The following is a 17,146-nucleotide window of genomic DNA, read 5'->3' as shown; positions in this document are numbered from 1 at the left end:
ATCTGCAATCTTTGTGGGCTAAGTGTCAGTTTATAGATTGGTCTACCCTGGAAAAAAAACATGAAGAGCAAGTAACTCAATTGTGGGCATTATTATTGCATCAAAGCCTATGTATTACTGTGCTACATATAATGCAGCTGAAATAGCGGGTGTGTTTATACTTAATATACTTACTGTCTATTCTTCCCTTCAGTGAAAGCAGGCACTGCTTAGGAGAGGGACACTTTACTCTCTTTATAACACTGCTATTGAGAAGCCAGATTCACAATAGTTTTGTAAGTTTCATAGTTAACAAAATGATAAGTTTATAGTATTAATCCACTGACATACAACACATAAATGTATATGTAATAGCTCTGAGCTGCAGGCTGCGGCAAAATGTCAGTGATTTAGTCATTAGATTTAAAGAGGCAATTTTATTTTTTCTCAGGCCCAGGCAGCTTTTGCATTTTTAAAAATTGCCACTTTATACTTTAATGTCTAGTCTGTCACAGAGAGGCTAGAACAGAGTTGAACACAAGTTGACCGTAACTGCTCCAGCATTGCATGCTCAGTACTAGATTTCTCCCTAAGATGCCACTTCTGCTGCATTCTCTTCTGGGGGCCAAGCTTTCTCTCACCCCCCCCCCACACACCCACGCTGGGGGTTGACAACTCATACCCTTCGAACCATCCCTTTGATTCTCTGTATTTGAGGTTCATGTAGCTGTTCTCTATCGCCCCCCTGGAACTATCTCCATATTCCTTGACAGCTTTGTTTCCTGGCTCCCCCAATTCCTCTCTTCAGATCTTCCCTTCCACATCTTAGTTGACTTCACTATTCCTATCAATGATTCCACTGACCCCTCTGCATCTAGACTCCTTCATCTCACATCATCATTTGGTCTCTTTAAATGGACCTCTTAACCCTCCCATGAGAGTGGACACTCACTTGATCTGGTCTTCACTCACCATTGTGGTATTTCTGATTTCACCAATTCCTCACTCCAAATGCACCAGATATCTGCAAATGTGTTCACAAACTGGTTGGGTACAGGATGCTGGCTCTCAGATCCCGGCGGACAGCATCCCTATGCTGGCATCCCAACAGGGTTATGATAGCGACACTTGTTGGTATGTTTCATAACCCTACCCCTACCTCTCTCTCCCTGATGCATAAACCTAACCCTCCCCTCCTAGTGCCTAAACCTTACCTCCCCCCACATCCTAAACTTAACCCTCCCCACTAGTGCCTAACCATAACCTTCCTTCCTTCCTAACTCTAACTCTCCACCTAACCCCACTATTTACTGCTGGGATTGTGATTATTGTCAGGATTCCGGCACTAGCATCCTGAAAACCGGGATTGAATCTACATCCCTTAACTAACAACCGAGTGACAGTGGAGGAAATAGCACTCCAATGCAGACTTGCTCCATTTCAAATATAAACTCTCCACCTACAGTGCTGAAAAAATTAATCCTTGATTCTGACACTCTTTAGTAACCACACCATCTCTGTCCTCCCCTTTGCCTTTAAACTCTTTGAGCAGATTGTCTACAACTGCCATACCACCTTTCTTTCCTCCCACTCCTTGTTTGACCCACTTCAGTATGACTTTCATTCTCCCCACTCCACAGAAATTGCCCTCAATAAAGTCAGCAATGACCTCCTTGCTGAGAAATCCAAGGGCCACTACTCTCTGTTCATTCTACTTGACCTCTCTGCTGCTTTTGACACTGTGGACCATCCTCTCCTCCTGCACATCTTTCACTCCCCAAGTCTGCATTATATTGCCCTCTGCTGGCTTTTTTCCTAGCTCTCTGACCATTCTTTCTCTGTCTAATCTTATGACTCCATTTCTCCACCACTCCACTACCAGTACGTGTACCCCAAAGTTCTGTTTTTAGATTCTCTTATTCTCCCTTTATACATCCTCTTTAGGTCAGCTCATCATCTTTTTTGGCTTCCAATATCATCTCTTTCCTAATTACACTTAGATCTGCCTATCCTCCCGTGACCTTTCCCTTATCACTCCTCATTTGTATCTCCAGATGTCTCTCTGCTATTTCTCACATGGATGTCCCAGTGTTTTCTTAAACTTAACATGTCTAAGACTAATCTGATAATTTTCCAACCCTCCTGAATAACTTCACCTCCCACAATTATCTATTGACTGCACCACCATGTGCTATCTTGATGTTATTCTTGACTTCTACCTCTCCTTCAAACCACACATTCAGTACCTTTTGCAGTTCCTCTCCAAGCGTACTACATCTGCCTCTCCTTTCCTACAAGTACTTCACTGGTTCTCTTTCCCCATCAGAACCCAATTCAAACTCCTCACACTACTTACAAAGCCCTCACCCAATCCTCTCCTGTTTCATCTCTGACCTATTCTCCCTTCACACTCACACTTTGCTCCACAAAAGAATACCTCTTCTTCTCATAACTGATTACTTCCTCCCATTCTCACCTCCAAGATTTTGGCCATGCTGCTCTACCTACCACTGGAACTCTCTCCCTTTCCCTATCAGAGACTTCACTCTCTACAAAATTTCAAATGGGCTTTCAAGGCCCACTTCTTTATCAAATCCTGCCAGCTCTCACCAATACCCACTGCTCCATGTCCTTTCCTCACTGTCTCCCTCCTCTGTGTCACCCATGTCTGTCTGCCCTTCCCCTTTAGACTGGAAGCACAGGGCCCTCTTTCCTCATGTATTTTCCTAGTCTCACTTATTACCTCCTCCCCACTGAAAACAATGGGACAAATCTTTTGGGTTATGTCACCCTGCTGCTTGTTTGGGTATTATGACTGCTGATGCAGCAATGTCTATAAACATTGTCCATGATCTGCTGTGTTTTGTGCAGTACTGTAAGCCACTTCTTTTGTGTTTTGGTCATACTGCTTCTGGTTATGTACTCTATTAGGCGCTGTGGACCCCTTGTGGTGCCATATAAATAAATTATAATAACAAAATGCATATTGCTGCACACAAGTTTGGTCAGACAACTCCTGTACATACATTTGGTCTCATAGCCATCATCATTATCAGTGCACACTTACACCAGTTGTAAAAGATTCACCTGAAAACAAGCATATTTTCTCATATGCACAATTTTTAATAGACCACAAGTGTGTCGATGTGCCCTCTATAAACTCAGCTTACGTGTGAATGCACTTTACCCCCCAGTTACACCTATTCTGTAGCAGTTGATTTGTTTATCACTATAGTTGCATACACTCTGCTCTGGAGCATGCGCAGCATGGAACCATGTAAGATACATCTGCAGAACTGACTTGCATTGAACTCTACATTGGCCCCAGAATGTTTGAAAAATTAGTATTTAAATGACATTATACTACAGAAGAAATGCTGTATATATGATGATGCTGGACTACAAACTGCAACTGAATATACTGTACTCTAAATGAGTAGCTGTTCATGCTCATACAGTACCCCTGTATTCAACACCCATCCTGAAATATTGATGCTGGGCAAAATAGATGATTTGTAATGAAAATATACACAAAAAGGAATTTATAATACAACATATACATGTAGTCAACATAAAACCATTTTGAGCGTCCATTGATAGTGCTGCCCTCTGCATGTGCCTACTTTGTATACATGGTAAATATTACTCTGTAGATGCTGGTTTGATATTGGGCATCTACTATGGAAGTCATTTAAAGTCCTCCTTGTTCGTTTTGCAATTTAATATAGATAAATCACCTACATTCTCCCAATTTACGATTTTATTAAAAGTCGCATTGATAATGTAGGATGTTATGGAAAATACGGTCTCCTTAGATCAGGTGGTCAATGCAGGAAACAAAACCCTCAAGTGCTCACAGAAGCCCTTCTCTGAGACATATGTGACATTGACCCCTAATGTTTATAACTGCACCTATGTCTTATCACTTGCACTGTCATAAGCTAGAAATTAAAGGAGTGATTTAATGTTTATTCATAGCTTGCCATTTATAGTCTATTTATATACTGCACATTACATTATTTTACATTTATATTTGCATTCAGGCAGAAGCAAGCCTAGCTGTCTATTGTGTCCAGTCAATGGCTTGTATATTAAAATGGTGTAATCAGAATTCAAATATTGATTCAGGATGCCTTTCAAGTGAGAGTCTTACTGAGATGAACTACTTTTTTTTGCTAGCAGGCCTGAGGGAAAAAGCTTTTAGACAATGTTAGTTATACTTCGATCAATGGACAAATTAAACTTAATTCCATCTGTTTCAAAATGTATCTGTTTAGTACTTTAAATAATCTTTCAATAACTCAGCCCAGCACACTTGCCATTTCTTATCAAGCACACTTATCTGATGTTGAAATAGAAACTTCCTATATTTAGGTAATGGGAAACTAATGCAATTTATTTGTTAACCTGTGCATCATATTTAATTTCCAGTTGATATGATCAATAATGTATTGATTTCTTTTATCTGTAAAGTAAAGTATATATAGACACGGAGGTCAACTGAGAGTTACCTTTTAAAATACAGTTTGCAGCCACTGAAAAATCTATTACTGCAATTGGTTTTCTTTTTCTTTTCTCCTAAATGACTGACAGGCTGCAAAAGTATCTGCAGATGGAGAACAGACTGGGAAGGATGCTGAAAGGACAAATGAGAGGGCAAAACAACTGGAAGATTTTGTAAAAGACACTCTACAGATATCAAAGGGTAAATCCACTGCAGAATTGCAGAATTTTCATTTATGATCACTACAGTAAGGTTGTATTTTAAGTATATGGTGCTTCCAATAACTGTATTCATTTAAAATAAAAAAAAATCACTATTAACTTCTACTTTATGATTTTGCAGGTTTTGGTACAGTATGCATGTCATGCCATTATAAATATATTCCTTGAAAGGTGTAATCTGAGTAATGTTACTGAAATTTAACAGCAAATTCTTTCCCCTATTTCTGATGCTGTCCGTCATTTTGGCCCCACTGGTGTAAAACAATATACTTTTACTAGTTTTTAATGCTAGTAAAGGCATATAAATGGGTATCACATATACACTGCTCTGTTTGCTCACGTTCACTGGAAGTGTTCTCCATTGCCATCACCACCATGACCACAAATGCAAACATTAGTTTCCACTACCTAACAAACATGATAATATTTACATATAGTGTTACTGGTAATTTCCTACTATCAGTGGGTAACTGGCCTAAGACATTATCTAAAACTTGTACATGATCAGTAACCTACAAGGAGGAATCAAACATGGGGGACATCTTACAGCCTGATATCCCCATGGGTAAATCAATTAATTGCAATGACTGCGAATTGTAGTTGGTACAGTCATGACGCCTGAACCTCAGGGCCACAAACATCGGCAATGGTTCCTCACACCCCATACAGGTGTGTAAGAAAATTAGCAATGTTGGGCTACAGTAATTCCCTAGGATGTGTGCAGCTGGAGATTGCGGCAACACGTCACTGAAAACTCAATATCCCCCCCAAAGTTTCAGATGCAGCAGTGGATGCATTGACGAAAACAGTATTGGAGATATTACGGTACATTCAAATAACTTTTCCTGTTATTCAAACACCAGAAAAAAGCTGTCACCTGTGCATCAAAATAGTTATTAACCATATGCATTCCTACCATAATTCAATCACTTTCACTTCTGCAGAAACTATATTACTAGGTGCACATTCACCAAGTAAAAAAAGAGTTTTATCATATATATATATATATATATATATATATATATATCCAAAAGGTAACTCCATGGGTTGCTGAGATTAAGGCATTCTCCACACTTGTTTATTCACAATAATACATAAGCTTTATTAGCATGCGTAGAAATAGTTGCCAACATTACAGTCCACATTAGAACCTTTATCAAGGCATAGTATAATAAGAGATACATATAGCTGTAATATAAAAAGAAACAAACAAAAATCAGAAGAAAAACAGGGTTACAGAAAATACAGATATGTCTTCCAGACCCTTAATATGGTTGCTAATACTAAAAATCATCTGTACATGTTACAATTTAAAAGAAGTAAAATATATATGCGCAGGGGTAGACATATAGACTCAGTAATATCAATAAACGGTGTGGACAGTATTATGTTATCAATAATAGTACTATGTTATCAATAAAATTGAAAATCAACATAGAAATTAAAAAACATATAATAAAAAGGCTCATTATTGGTAGTAGGCTACATGTGCAAAGTGTACTGAAACATGGGCATACACACTCTGCATAGAAAACAAACATTAGAAAATAAAGCAGCTACATGTGCAAAATGCACTTAAACATGGACATTTACATGGTGAACAAACATTAGCATATAAAACAACTACATGTGCAGAGTGCACTAAAGGTATAAACCTATACTTTGTGCATAGTAGACAAATATTAGCATATAAAACAATTACATGTGCAAAGTGCACCAAGGAATAAGCAATAAATAATTAAAACAAAAATACATCTTACGTAAAGACATAGTGGCTAGAGCAAACAAATGCTGTTGTGTTTATGCTTGGGACATGTGCAGTATTTATGAGTAATGACAGGAAGTGACATAGGACCAGGTGTCCCCCTATGTTTGTAAAAACTGTGAGTATACTAATAATACCGAGCACACAAGCAATTAGAAGTGTGTGGCCAATGTGGTAACTTGTTAAAGGCTCATAAGAAGCGAAAAACAAAGTTTATAAGTGCTGAAATATATATATATATATTGTGATAGGATCATTGGTAAAGTGGTCTGTGGCAGGTACATTTGTCCCAGATTCCTGTCTTATGTGTTTTAAACCCCCAGGATAAAGTCTGCAGTATAGCAGGCTTGAGTTTCGGCTTTTTGAAAAGCCGGTTTGGGACCTGGGGGTTGTGGGTGAGAGGAGAGGGAGGGCTCCACCCACGGCCACTCCAGGTTTTGGTTCTCACAGCCTGGTAACAGGCTTGTTAGGGTTTCCACCTGAGAGTGGCCAATATAAGCCTAGTTTGGATAAGGCTGAGTGTCTCACCTGGGAGAGCAGACAGGGAGTTTGCTCAGAGACACTTGAAAACCTAACTGTAATTGTTGTGCTGTGCCTTGGTTGCTGGTGAGGGCATTAGGCCCTGCCAGGTTCTGGTAGTGAGGGAACTACCTGTGAAGTTAGTGCCCCGACAGGGCTAGGCTTTATGTTTATGTTTTCTTTATATTGTTTCTGACATTGTACAATAAAGACTGGCGCCGACCAGCTTGTACTTGCATCCAGACTGGTGTGCTGCTTCCCTGCTGCTGTGGGTGTGTGTAAGAAAGGAGTCCTTCTACCCAGGAGAGGGAACCCCTAATCTGACTTTGTCACAATATGGTGGAGAATGCGGGCAACCACACACACTAAAGTTGCAGCAAGAGGAAAACTTTCCATTTAAAAATTAAAGGGACAGACACCCAATTTGTGAGTGTGGAAATAACACTGTGTCCTTGGAGTCCCATAGAGGAGGCATCAGCCAATGCTCAGAGAGGCAAGGTTCAGCTTCCAACCTACACCCCAGGACAAAATGGAGGACATTATTAAGGCCTTGCTCCAAGCTACAGCAGCTCAGCAGGAATCTGCCAGGGCAGCTCAGCAGGAGACTAACAGACTTCAACAGGTCTCCATTGAGGAAACCCGCCAGGCCTTAGCGGAAAACAGCCAGGCCATAAGAGAGGTGGTACAGCACCTGGTCGCCCGGCTCAGAGATGTTAATACTGGTCCTCCCACCAACACTCATCCAGACTGGTGTGGATGTCACGTGCGAGCCAGTCACTTCCTCCAAAAGATGACTTCGGGCGATGATGTGGAGGCCTATCTTGCCGCATTTGAAAGAACGGCCGAAAGGGAGAGTTGGCCCAAGGAGCAGTAGGCAAGTCTGGTGGCACCTTTTTTGTCGGGGGAGCCACAAAAAGCATATTTTGACTTATGCCTGGCTGATGCCAAGGACTATAAAAAACTAAAACAGGAGATCCTAACTCGCTTGGGAGTCACCACCTTTGTTCGTGCCCAACGGGTCCACCGCTGGGAGTTCCATAGGGACAAGCCTCCACGTTCACAGATGCATGACCTCGTCCAGATGTCCTCAAAATGGCTACAGCCTGAGACGCTGATGGGACCACAGATCGTGGAAAGGGTCGTGATGTACTGGTACCTGCGATCCTTACCTGTGACTCTGCGCAAGTGGGTGAGCCATGCAGACCCTAAGGCCCTCATTCAGAGCCACTCGTAAGCAGCAGCTCGTTCGCTCTGAGCGATGTTTGCCAAACTGCGCATGCATACGGATCATTATACGCATGCGCGAACCAGTCAGTGCGGCCGAAATTCATGTGCTCGCAAAATAGCAAATGCCTGCTAATTTGAGTGACAGGATGAGGCGTATGTGGGTGGTAACAGGGGAAGGTGCTTGAGAACGGGGAGTGGAAATCAGAACGCAGGCGTGCTTAAAGGTCAAAACGGGCGTTTTATGGGTGTGCATATTTAAAACAGCAGCGTCACTTGGTTTTTTTTAGCCAGAACTGCTCGCAACATTGTGGTAGCTAAAACCAACCACAAGAATAGCGAGCAGTTCATACCCTGTTCGATGTACTTGATTAATCTAATAAATAGCGGACATGACGTCGGATGCGAGCGGCCAGGGGGCGTAGTTTCAAAAAAACGACCGCAAGTTTTGTTCGCTCGTTCAGACATAGAGGCGTGAACAGACCGCAAACAGCGAATGGTTCATTTGAATAGCCACCCCTATTTTTTGGACGAGCGAGCGCAAATAGCGACCGGCTCTGAATCAGGGCCTAAGTCCGCGGACCAGTTGGTCGAGCTGGTGGAGAGGTACGTGGCGGCTGAGGAGCTGATGAGTATGCCCCACCGAGCCCCGATGGCGCACCGGCGAACTCCCACAGACACTGGTAAGACTGTTCCAGGGGAGAAGGGTGCTGGGCGGTGGAATGTACCTAAGACTGAGGGTGTAGAACCTGGAGACAGGACTGCCAGGCCAGGAAGGTTCTTGCCCCGTAAACGACTAGACATTAATATGACTCAGTGTTTCCGATGTGGTGGCTTCGGCCATATTGCCGCTAATTGTTCACTTACAACTGAACCTATGCAATGTGATACTGCTCATGTCTACCACAGGGGGTCTTTCTTTGCACAGACAGCCTGTACGGCTGACCGGCAGGCTGAGACTGATAAGCACATGTGTGTACTCACTGTAGATGGCAACCGAGTAGAGGCACTGTTAGACTCTGGTAGCTTGGTGACACTTATAAAAGCTGAGCTGGTGAACCCCTTGAGGCATACAGGGAAAACTGTTGGTGTGACCTGCATACATGGGGATACTCGATATTATGTTGCGGCTGAGGTGAACATCGAGACACCATGTGGCTCTGCTATAGTTTCTGTGGGTTTGGTGCATGGTCTGGTGTAAGATGCAATATTGGGGAGAGACTTTGCTCACTTCTGGAAGTTGTGGGAAAGCCGTTTTGTTCCAGAGGTGAACAACCCCGATCCATTTGAGAAGGTAGTCGATGTAGTGGAGGAGGGAGTTTCTTCTGAGTCAGAGTTATTCCCTTTTTCTACTATGGTTGGCGAACTAGAGAATGCGGAATGTGTCGGTGGCCCGCCAACTGATGTGTCTCCCATTGAGGTGGGAAGTGTTGTTGGGCCAGGTGATCATCTGCCTGATTTAGAGGTCAGAAGAGAGGTCTTTGCCGTGGAGCAGTTGAATGACCCTACTTTGGTAAAAGCCAGGGAGAATGTAAAAGTAGTTGACGGTAAACCCGTAGACCCTGATAGTCCTTTGTCCTATCCCCACATGGCAATGTGTCAGGATTTGTTATATCAGGTGACTAAGAAGGGGGAAGATATTGTGGAACAACTAATAGTTCCAAAAGCCTACAGAAGAACAGTGTTGGATCTGGCCCATGGTCATATAACGGCAGGCCATCTAGGGGTAGAGAAAACCACTGAGCGAATAATGCAGAGGTTTTTCTGGCCCGGGCTTCATAAAGAGGTGTCTGACTTTTGCGCATCCTGCCCTGAGTGTCAGTATCATGCTCCCAGGCCACATTTTAAGGGTCCACTAGTTCCATTGCCTATTATAGAGGTGCCGTTTGAAAGAATAGCGATGGATTTGGTTGGACCCTTAATGAAGTCTGCCAGGGGACACCAGTATATTCTGGTCATAATTGATTACGCTACCAGGTACCCGGAAGCGATCCTGTTGCGCAATACGTCAACCAAGACCATTGCCAGAGAGCTAGTTCATGTCTTTAGCAGGCTGGGTATACCCAAGGAGATACTAACTGACCAGGGTACACCATTTATGTCAAAAGTCATGAAAGAGTTATGTTGCCTGTTCAAAATTGAACAGTTAAGAACTTCGGTTTATCACCCCCAAACCGATGGGCTGGTCGAGAGGTTTAACAAGACGTTAAAACACATGCTTAGGAAAGTGGTCGACAAGGATGGTAGGGATTGGGATTACTTATTGCCGTATTTATTGTTGGCCATAAGAGAAGTTCCCCAGTCCTCCACCGGGTTTTCACCCTTCGACTTGTTGTATGGGAGACACCCAAGGGGGTTACTAGACATTGCCAAAGAGACATGGGAGGGGCAGTCTAGTCCTTACAAAACCGTGATAGAGTATGTTTCTCAACTGCAGGAGAGAATTGCTGCGGTAGTGCCGATAGTGAGAGAGCACCTGGAACAGGCTCAACAGGCACAGCAGAGGGTATACAACCGCAATGCTCGGTTACGCAGCTTTGCTCCTGGGGACAGAGTGTTAGTATTGGTTCCCACTGTGGAAAATAAACTTTTGGCTAAATGGCAAGGGCCCTTTGAAATCTTAGAAAGAGTGGGGCAGGTCAATTACAAAGTTTACCAGCCGGGGAAAAGAAAGCCGGAACAGATATACCATATAAATCTGTTAAAGCCCTGGAAAGATAGAACAGCACTGTCGGCCGTCCGAGCCCCTCCAGTAAATCCAGGGCCCTTAGTTCCCGAAGTGACAGTGGCAAAAACCCTGTCGGCAATACAACAAGAAGAGGTCAAGGAGTTTCTGATCAGAAATAGGGTGCTGTTCTCTGACGTACCTGGGAAAACCTCGGTCATTAAACATGACATCATCACTGACCCAGGGGTTAAAGTTAATCTAAAGCCCTATAGGTTGCCAGAAGCACAAAGAGAATCAGTGTTGAAAGAAATTAAAAATATGCTAGATTTAGGGGTTATTGAAGAATCACATAGTGAATGGTCAAGTCCCATTGTGTTGATTCCAAAGCCCGACGGGAGTGTGCGTTTCTGCAATGACTTCCGAAAGTTGAACAGTGTTTCAAAATTCGATGCCTACCCGATGCCAAGAGTGGATGAATTGATTGAGAGACTAGGGACGGCAAGGTATTTAACCACTCTTTACCTAACCAAAGCGTATTGGCAAGTACCGTTAACCGAGAGCGCCAAACGAAAGACAGCTTTTTCAGCGCCAGAGGGCTTGTTTCAGTACAAGATGTTGCCCTTCGGGCTACATGGGGCACCTGCTACCTTCCACAGAATGATGGACAGGATTCTAAGGCCCCATAGACGGTATGCGGCTGCTTATCTGGATGACGTGGTCATTCATAGTCCTGAATGGCAGTCTCACTTACCCAGGGTACAAGCAGTTTTGGACTCCATCTATAAGGCAGGTTTGACAGCCAACCCAAAAAAGTGTTGTCTAGGCATGGAGGAAGTAAAATATCTTGGATACACCATTGGCAGAGGCCTGATAAAGCCTCAGCTCAATAAAGTTGATGCCATACAAAACTGGCCACGGCCTCTGAATAAGAAGCAGGTGAGAGCCTTCTTGGGAATTACGGGGTACTACAGGAGGTTTATACCCAACTTTGCCACCATGGCAGTCTTACTGACTGACCTGACCAAAGGCAAACAAAAAGTCATGGTAGAATGGAGTCCTGAGGCAGAGAAAGCTTTTCAGGAGTTGAAAGTAGCGTTGTGTTCCCAACCAGTCCTGATGACTCCTAATTTTGAAAGGGAATTCATAGTACAAACCGATGCATCAGAAGTAGGTATTGGAGCGGTCCTGTCCCAGAACAAGGAGGGTGAGGAACACCCTATTTTCTATCTAAGTAGAAAGTTGAATGTACATGAGAGAAACTATGCCACAGTGGAGAAGGAGGCGTTGGCCATAAAGTGGGTGTTAGAGGCTCTCAGGTACTACTTGGTCGGAAGAAAGTTCAAATTGATCACTGACCATGCCCCTTTGAAGTGGATGTCTGAAAATAAGGACAGTAATGCGAGAATTACGAGATGGTTCTTGGCGTTACAAACTTTTAAATTTTCAGTGGAACACAGGCCAGGAAGCCAGCTGGCCAAGCTGACGCGTTGTCACGCGTTCATTGTTTGGGGGCTTCAGTTGTTCCGCCCCACAGGTCGAAACAAAGGGGGGGATATGTGATAGGATCATTGGTAAAGTGGTCTGTGGCAGGTACATTTGTCCCAGATTCCTGTCTTATGTGTTTTAAACCCCCAGGATAAAGTCTGCAGTATAGCAGGCTTGAGTTTCGGCTTTTTGAAAAGCCGGTTTGGGACCTGGGGGTTGTGGGTGAGAGGAGAGGGAGGGCTCCACCCACGGCCACTCCAGGTTTTGGTTCTTGCAGCCTGGTAACAGGCTTGTTAGGGTTTCCACCTGAGAGTGGCCAATATAAGCCTAGTTTGGATAAGGCTGAGTGTCTCACCTGGGAGAGCAGACAGGGTGTTTGCTCAGAGACACTTGAAAACCTAACTGTAAGTGTTGTGCTGTGCTTGGTTGCTGGTGAGGGCATTAGGCCCTGCCAGGTTCTGGTAGTGAGGGAACTACCTGTGAAGTTAGTGCCCCGACAGGGCTAGGCTTTATGTTTATGTTTTCTTTATGTTGTTTCTGACATTGTACAATAAAGACTGGCGCCGACCAGCTTGTACTTGCATCCAGACTGGTGTGCTGCTTCCCTGCTGCTGTGGGTGTGTGTAAGAAAGGAGTCCTTCTACCCAGGAGAGGGAACCCCTAATCTGACTGTGTCACAATATATATATATATATATATATATATATATATATATCCGGCAATCCTTGTATACAGTAGGATACTTAGCCAGTTGCCTGCACATGATTAGACGACACACATTACTCCATAGGTGCGGCACTCCACACAAGAAAATGATCGCAACTCAATCACAGCTTAGAATAGTCAATGTTTTAATACCTAAGATTCTGTCATGTTACGATGAAAATGCCAGAATCTTAGGCATTGAAAGACTGACTATTCCAAGCTGTGACTGAGTTGTGATTTTTTCTTGTGGAGTGCCGCACCTATGGAGTAAGAGATATATATATATATATATATATATATATATATATAGTATAAAAACCAGCAGCACACTCCACCTATAATGCGAGAAGGGAGTGCATAGCACATAGAAGGCTTAGTGCAGAAAAAAATCGAGCCAGCACATCCATTTAAATGCAAAAAATTATTTTATCCAGTTACAAGGAGTAAAACATCAATAAAGTGCATAATATGCATCAGGGTATGAGGAGACTTCATAGCAGCAGAAATTGCATAATATATAGCCAAGTCAGATACTTATCAGAGAAGCAAGGTAAAGTCCCTATCAGGTATAAGGTGCTCGACAGCAGCTGTTTCGGTGTCAACCATAAACGTTCATCATGAGCAGTTAATACACCAAGACCCATAGCAAAATATGCACCTGCAATCCAATCAACACAAATCAACTCACCTGTGTGAAGCATCAGGCAAAAAGCACATGCAGTGCTCCGGTCAGAGCCCGCACATCCGGTAACGTATAAACAGCTAAGTGTCACAAGCGGAAGTGACGTTCCGCGAGTGTGGCACAAAATGCAACATCACAAACGAAAGTGACGTACTACTGCAAGGATAAACAAACCCAAAGTCAGCATGGCAACGTCGGATAGCCAGACGTCATACAAGATTGACGGCTGGCTGCCGGATGCCAATATCCATAGTCATGGCAACCTCACGCATCATAACAGATGCCGAAACAATACTAATTTGATGTGAGGGCACAAGAAAGGTAACCAAACAAATATATTTAATAAAAACCGGATGTCGTGAGGATTTTGTGTGGAAAAAGAAAGGAGACATATACATACAAGACAAAAAGGCAAAAAACACAAAACGGAAAACACAAAAAAGAAAAAACAGATCCTACATAGCACAACATAAGTAACGTTATATAATAATATAATAACAGACAACCATCAGTAAAGTAAACCAATACATAAATTATAGAAAACAGCTGAAGGATAAATCCTCATTTAGATCGTTGGGTGTTATAGTATTGAGGCAATTAATCAAATAGCATTCCCTCTGAAGAAGTAATTTGTTACGATCTCCGCCCCTCCTGAGCGGTGGTACATGATCAATTGGTTGAAAGCAAAATTCTTGCATAGTATGTTTACATGATGCAAAGTGTTTTGCAACTGGGGGAGTATTAGAGTCCACAATACGCATTGCCTTCTTGATTGAAGAGCGATGTAACACAATTCTCTCTTTTAATAGTCTTATGGTCTTCCCAACATAAGCAATTGGCATGGGCATTTAATGAGATAGATGACATAGCGACTATCACAATTTAAGTGATATTTGATCTTGAATTCCATATTATTAGCTGGATTGACAAAATGTGTGCCAACACTCAAATATTGGCAGTTGACACAACCATGGCATTTAAATACACCAATTTTTAGTGCAAAGCCAGGAATTAAATTTTGGTGCTCCAATATCTGACTTGGCTACAATGTCTTTAATGTTATTGCTTCTCTTGTAACAAAACATTGGCAAATCCTTGCAAATATCACCAATTGTTGCATCCAATTGGATAATGTACCAGTGCCTTAAGACAATATTCCGAATATTTTTGTTTTAATTATTTATTGCTTATTCCTTGGTGCACTTTGCACATGTAATTGTTTTATATGCTAATGTTTGTCTATTATGCACCAAGTATAGGTTTATGCCTTTAGTGCACTCTGGCTCGATTTTTTCTGATATATATATATATATATATATATATAAAACAATCCAGAGGTGTGGCACTCTCGTAAGAAATATTACCACTCATGTGTTCAGTAAATTAACGTTTCGGTATTTTAATATACCATCTTCAGGATTATGAAAAAGACAATACATGCTTACCTTATATACATGCTGCACCCTGTGAGAAAACTGCGCTGGAAGCAGGACCATGCACCCGGCCGGCGGCAGTCGCTGATGACGTCATCGCGCAATGCGCGATGACACAAACATTGTGCCCATCACCATGGAAACATTAATAACAAAGCCACATAGCGGAAGACGCTGGAAGAGAAGTAGTACATATTAAAGAGCGGGACATAGAAAAACATGAGTGAGACCACATTATCATATGGCATAAAATCAAACTAATCCCATAATGGGAGAAGATTAATAAGCAGGGATCAAATAAAGAGAATGCAAATATGATCGTGTGAGAGAAACATTACACAAAGAAATCTCTAAAACACCCCCTGTAAAAGAGATCATTAATGAGTAAGCACTAATTCTGAAACAGGATAAGGAAATTGATTCATTTAGACCTCGGGGAGCAATTACATCGAGTCGGTGGATCCACCTTGCTTCACACTGCATTAATAGGCGACTCCTTTCGCTACCCCTAACAGATTGTGGAGCATGATCAATTATCCAATAACGCAGGCTTGCCAAGCTATGCTTTAGTTCTGCAAAATGGCGAGCGACAGGTTGTTCGCTCGTACCGCATGCCAATGCAGCTCTAATGCTTGAGCGAAGCATTGCCATGCGCTCCTTAAATTTACATTGGGTCTTCCCAATATAGGACAAGCCGCAAGGGCAGACAATCTGGTACACGACATATGTACTGTTACAAGTCAACTGATGCAGAATATGAAATTTCCTACCAGTGTGGGGGTGGTTAAACGTGTTACTGGTATTAAGTACCTACATGTAACGCAGGTACACTTAAAGCATCCAGTTTTTTTATTAGATAAAAAGTGGCTTTTGGCCGATACTGTATTATGACTAGTGATGTCAGATCTAACTAGAATATCACGTAAATTTCTCCCTCTGGAGTAGCAAGGCATGATGTCCGTGTTAGATAGGCCAATAGATTCATCAGATTTAATAATTGGCCAGTTATTTTTGTCTTTAATGTTATTGCTTCTCTTGTAACAAAACATTGGCAAATCCTTGCAAATATCACCAATTGTTGCATCCGATTGGATAATGTACCAGTGCCTTAAGACAATATTCCGAATATTTTTGTTTTAATTATAGGTTTATGCCTTTAGTGGACTCTGGCTCGATTTTTTCTGATATATATATATGTATATATATATATATATATATATATATATATATATATATCCAGAAATGTGCAACAACTGCAGCTGATAATACTTCAGTGAGCCTGATATAAAATAATCATCAGGGCTTCAGTGACATATAAATGAAATCACAACAATTGTAGCCTTCCTGAAATAGAAGGTATACTGTAATTTGCATATTTTTGATATCAATAACATTATCCTTTTTAATGGAATGTGGGCAGAGACATGCAACTTTTTCTTATATGTCCCTGTAGACCAATCAAGAAAAATGTGGCATTCTCAAACTGTCAGAAGCCGCAGTAGTGACACATACAATTCAGTGATAAACAACTTTTCCCTATCACACTCACACTTCAGTTGTATTCAGTTTTGATTAAAATATGAAATTGTACTTTGATGAGAATTTTTAGAGAATTTTTCAGCAAATGCCAAAACAGAATTACTTGCTCTTAACATTGGTAATTTTATTTGCAAGACTGTGTCTTATATTGTTTGTTTGGTAAAAAAAAAATATATATCTGTAGATGCCCATCTTGTAATATAAGCACAATTGTTCTTTAGAGGTTAACCGGATTTCTGATTAATTTATAGAATTGATTATGCAGCCCTGTTTTCAAGTACAGATGCATAAGGGAAGAACTAGATTAAAAACAGTTTAAGCGAACTTCTGAAAATGCCTATTACAGTGTAGCTATTATATCACACAATTTCCTAGGAGCTTTAAGCAGCCAGAGCTTAAACAGTCAATCCTGGCAGTCAGTC

At 41.9% G+C, this 17,146-nt stretch overlaps 1 protein-coding gene across 1 annotated transcript in view; it reads left to right on the top strand.

The window, feature by feature from the left end:
* LAMA2 (laminin subunit alpha 2) overlaps positions 1-17,146 on the top strand; it is a 901,593-nt gene that overhangs the window by 692,792 nt on the left and 191,655 nt on the right. Inside the window, exon 36 of the mRNA XM_088452064.1 lies at positions 4,573-4,684. Within this exon, the coding sequence (XP_088308190.1) occupies positions 4,573-4,684 (112 nt within the window). The remainder of the gene's footprint in view (positions 1-4,572; positions 4,685-17,146) is intronic.

This window comes from Taudactylus pleione, unplaced genomic scaffold (genome assembly GCF_031769625.1).
Source record: "Taudactylus pleione unplaced genomic scaffold, aTauple2 ptg000006l, whole genome shotgun sequence".
Classification (NCBI taxonomy): domain Eukaryota; kingdom Metazoa; phylum Chordata; class Amphibia; order Anura; family Myobatrachidae; genus Taudactylus; species Taudactylus pleione.
This window is presented reverse-complemented; position numbering and strand designations above follow the sequence as displayed.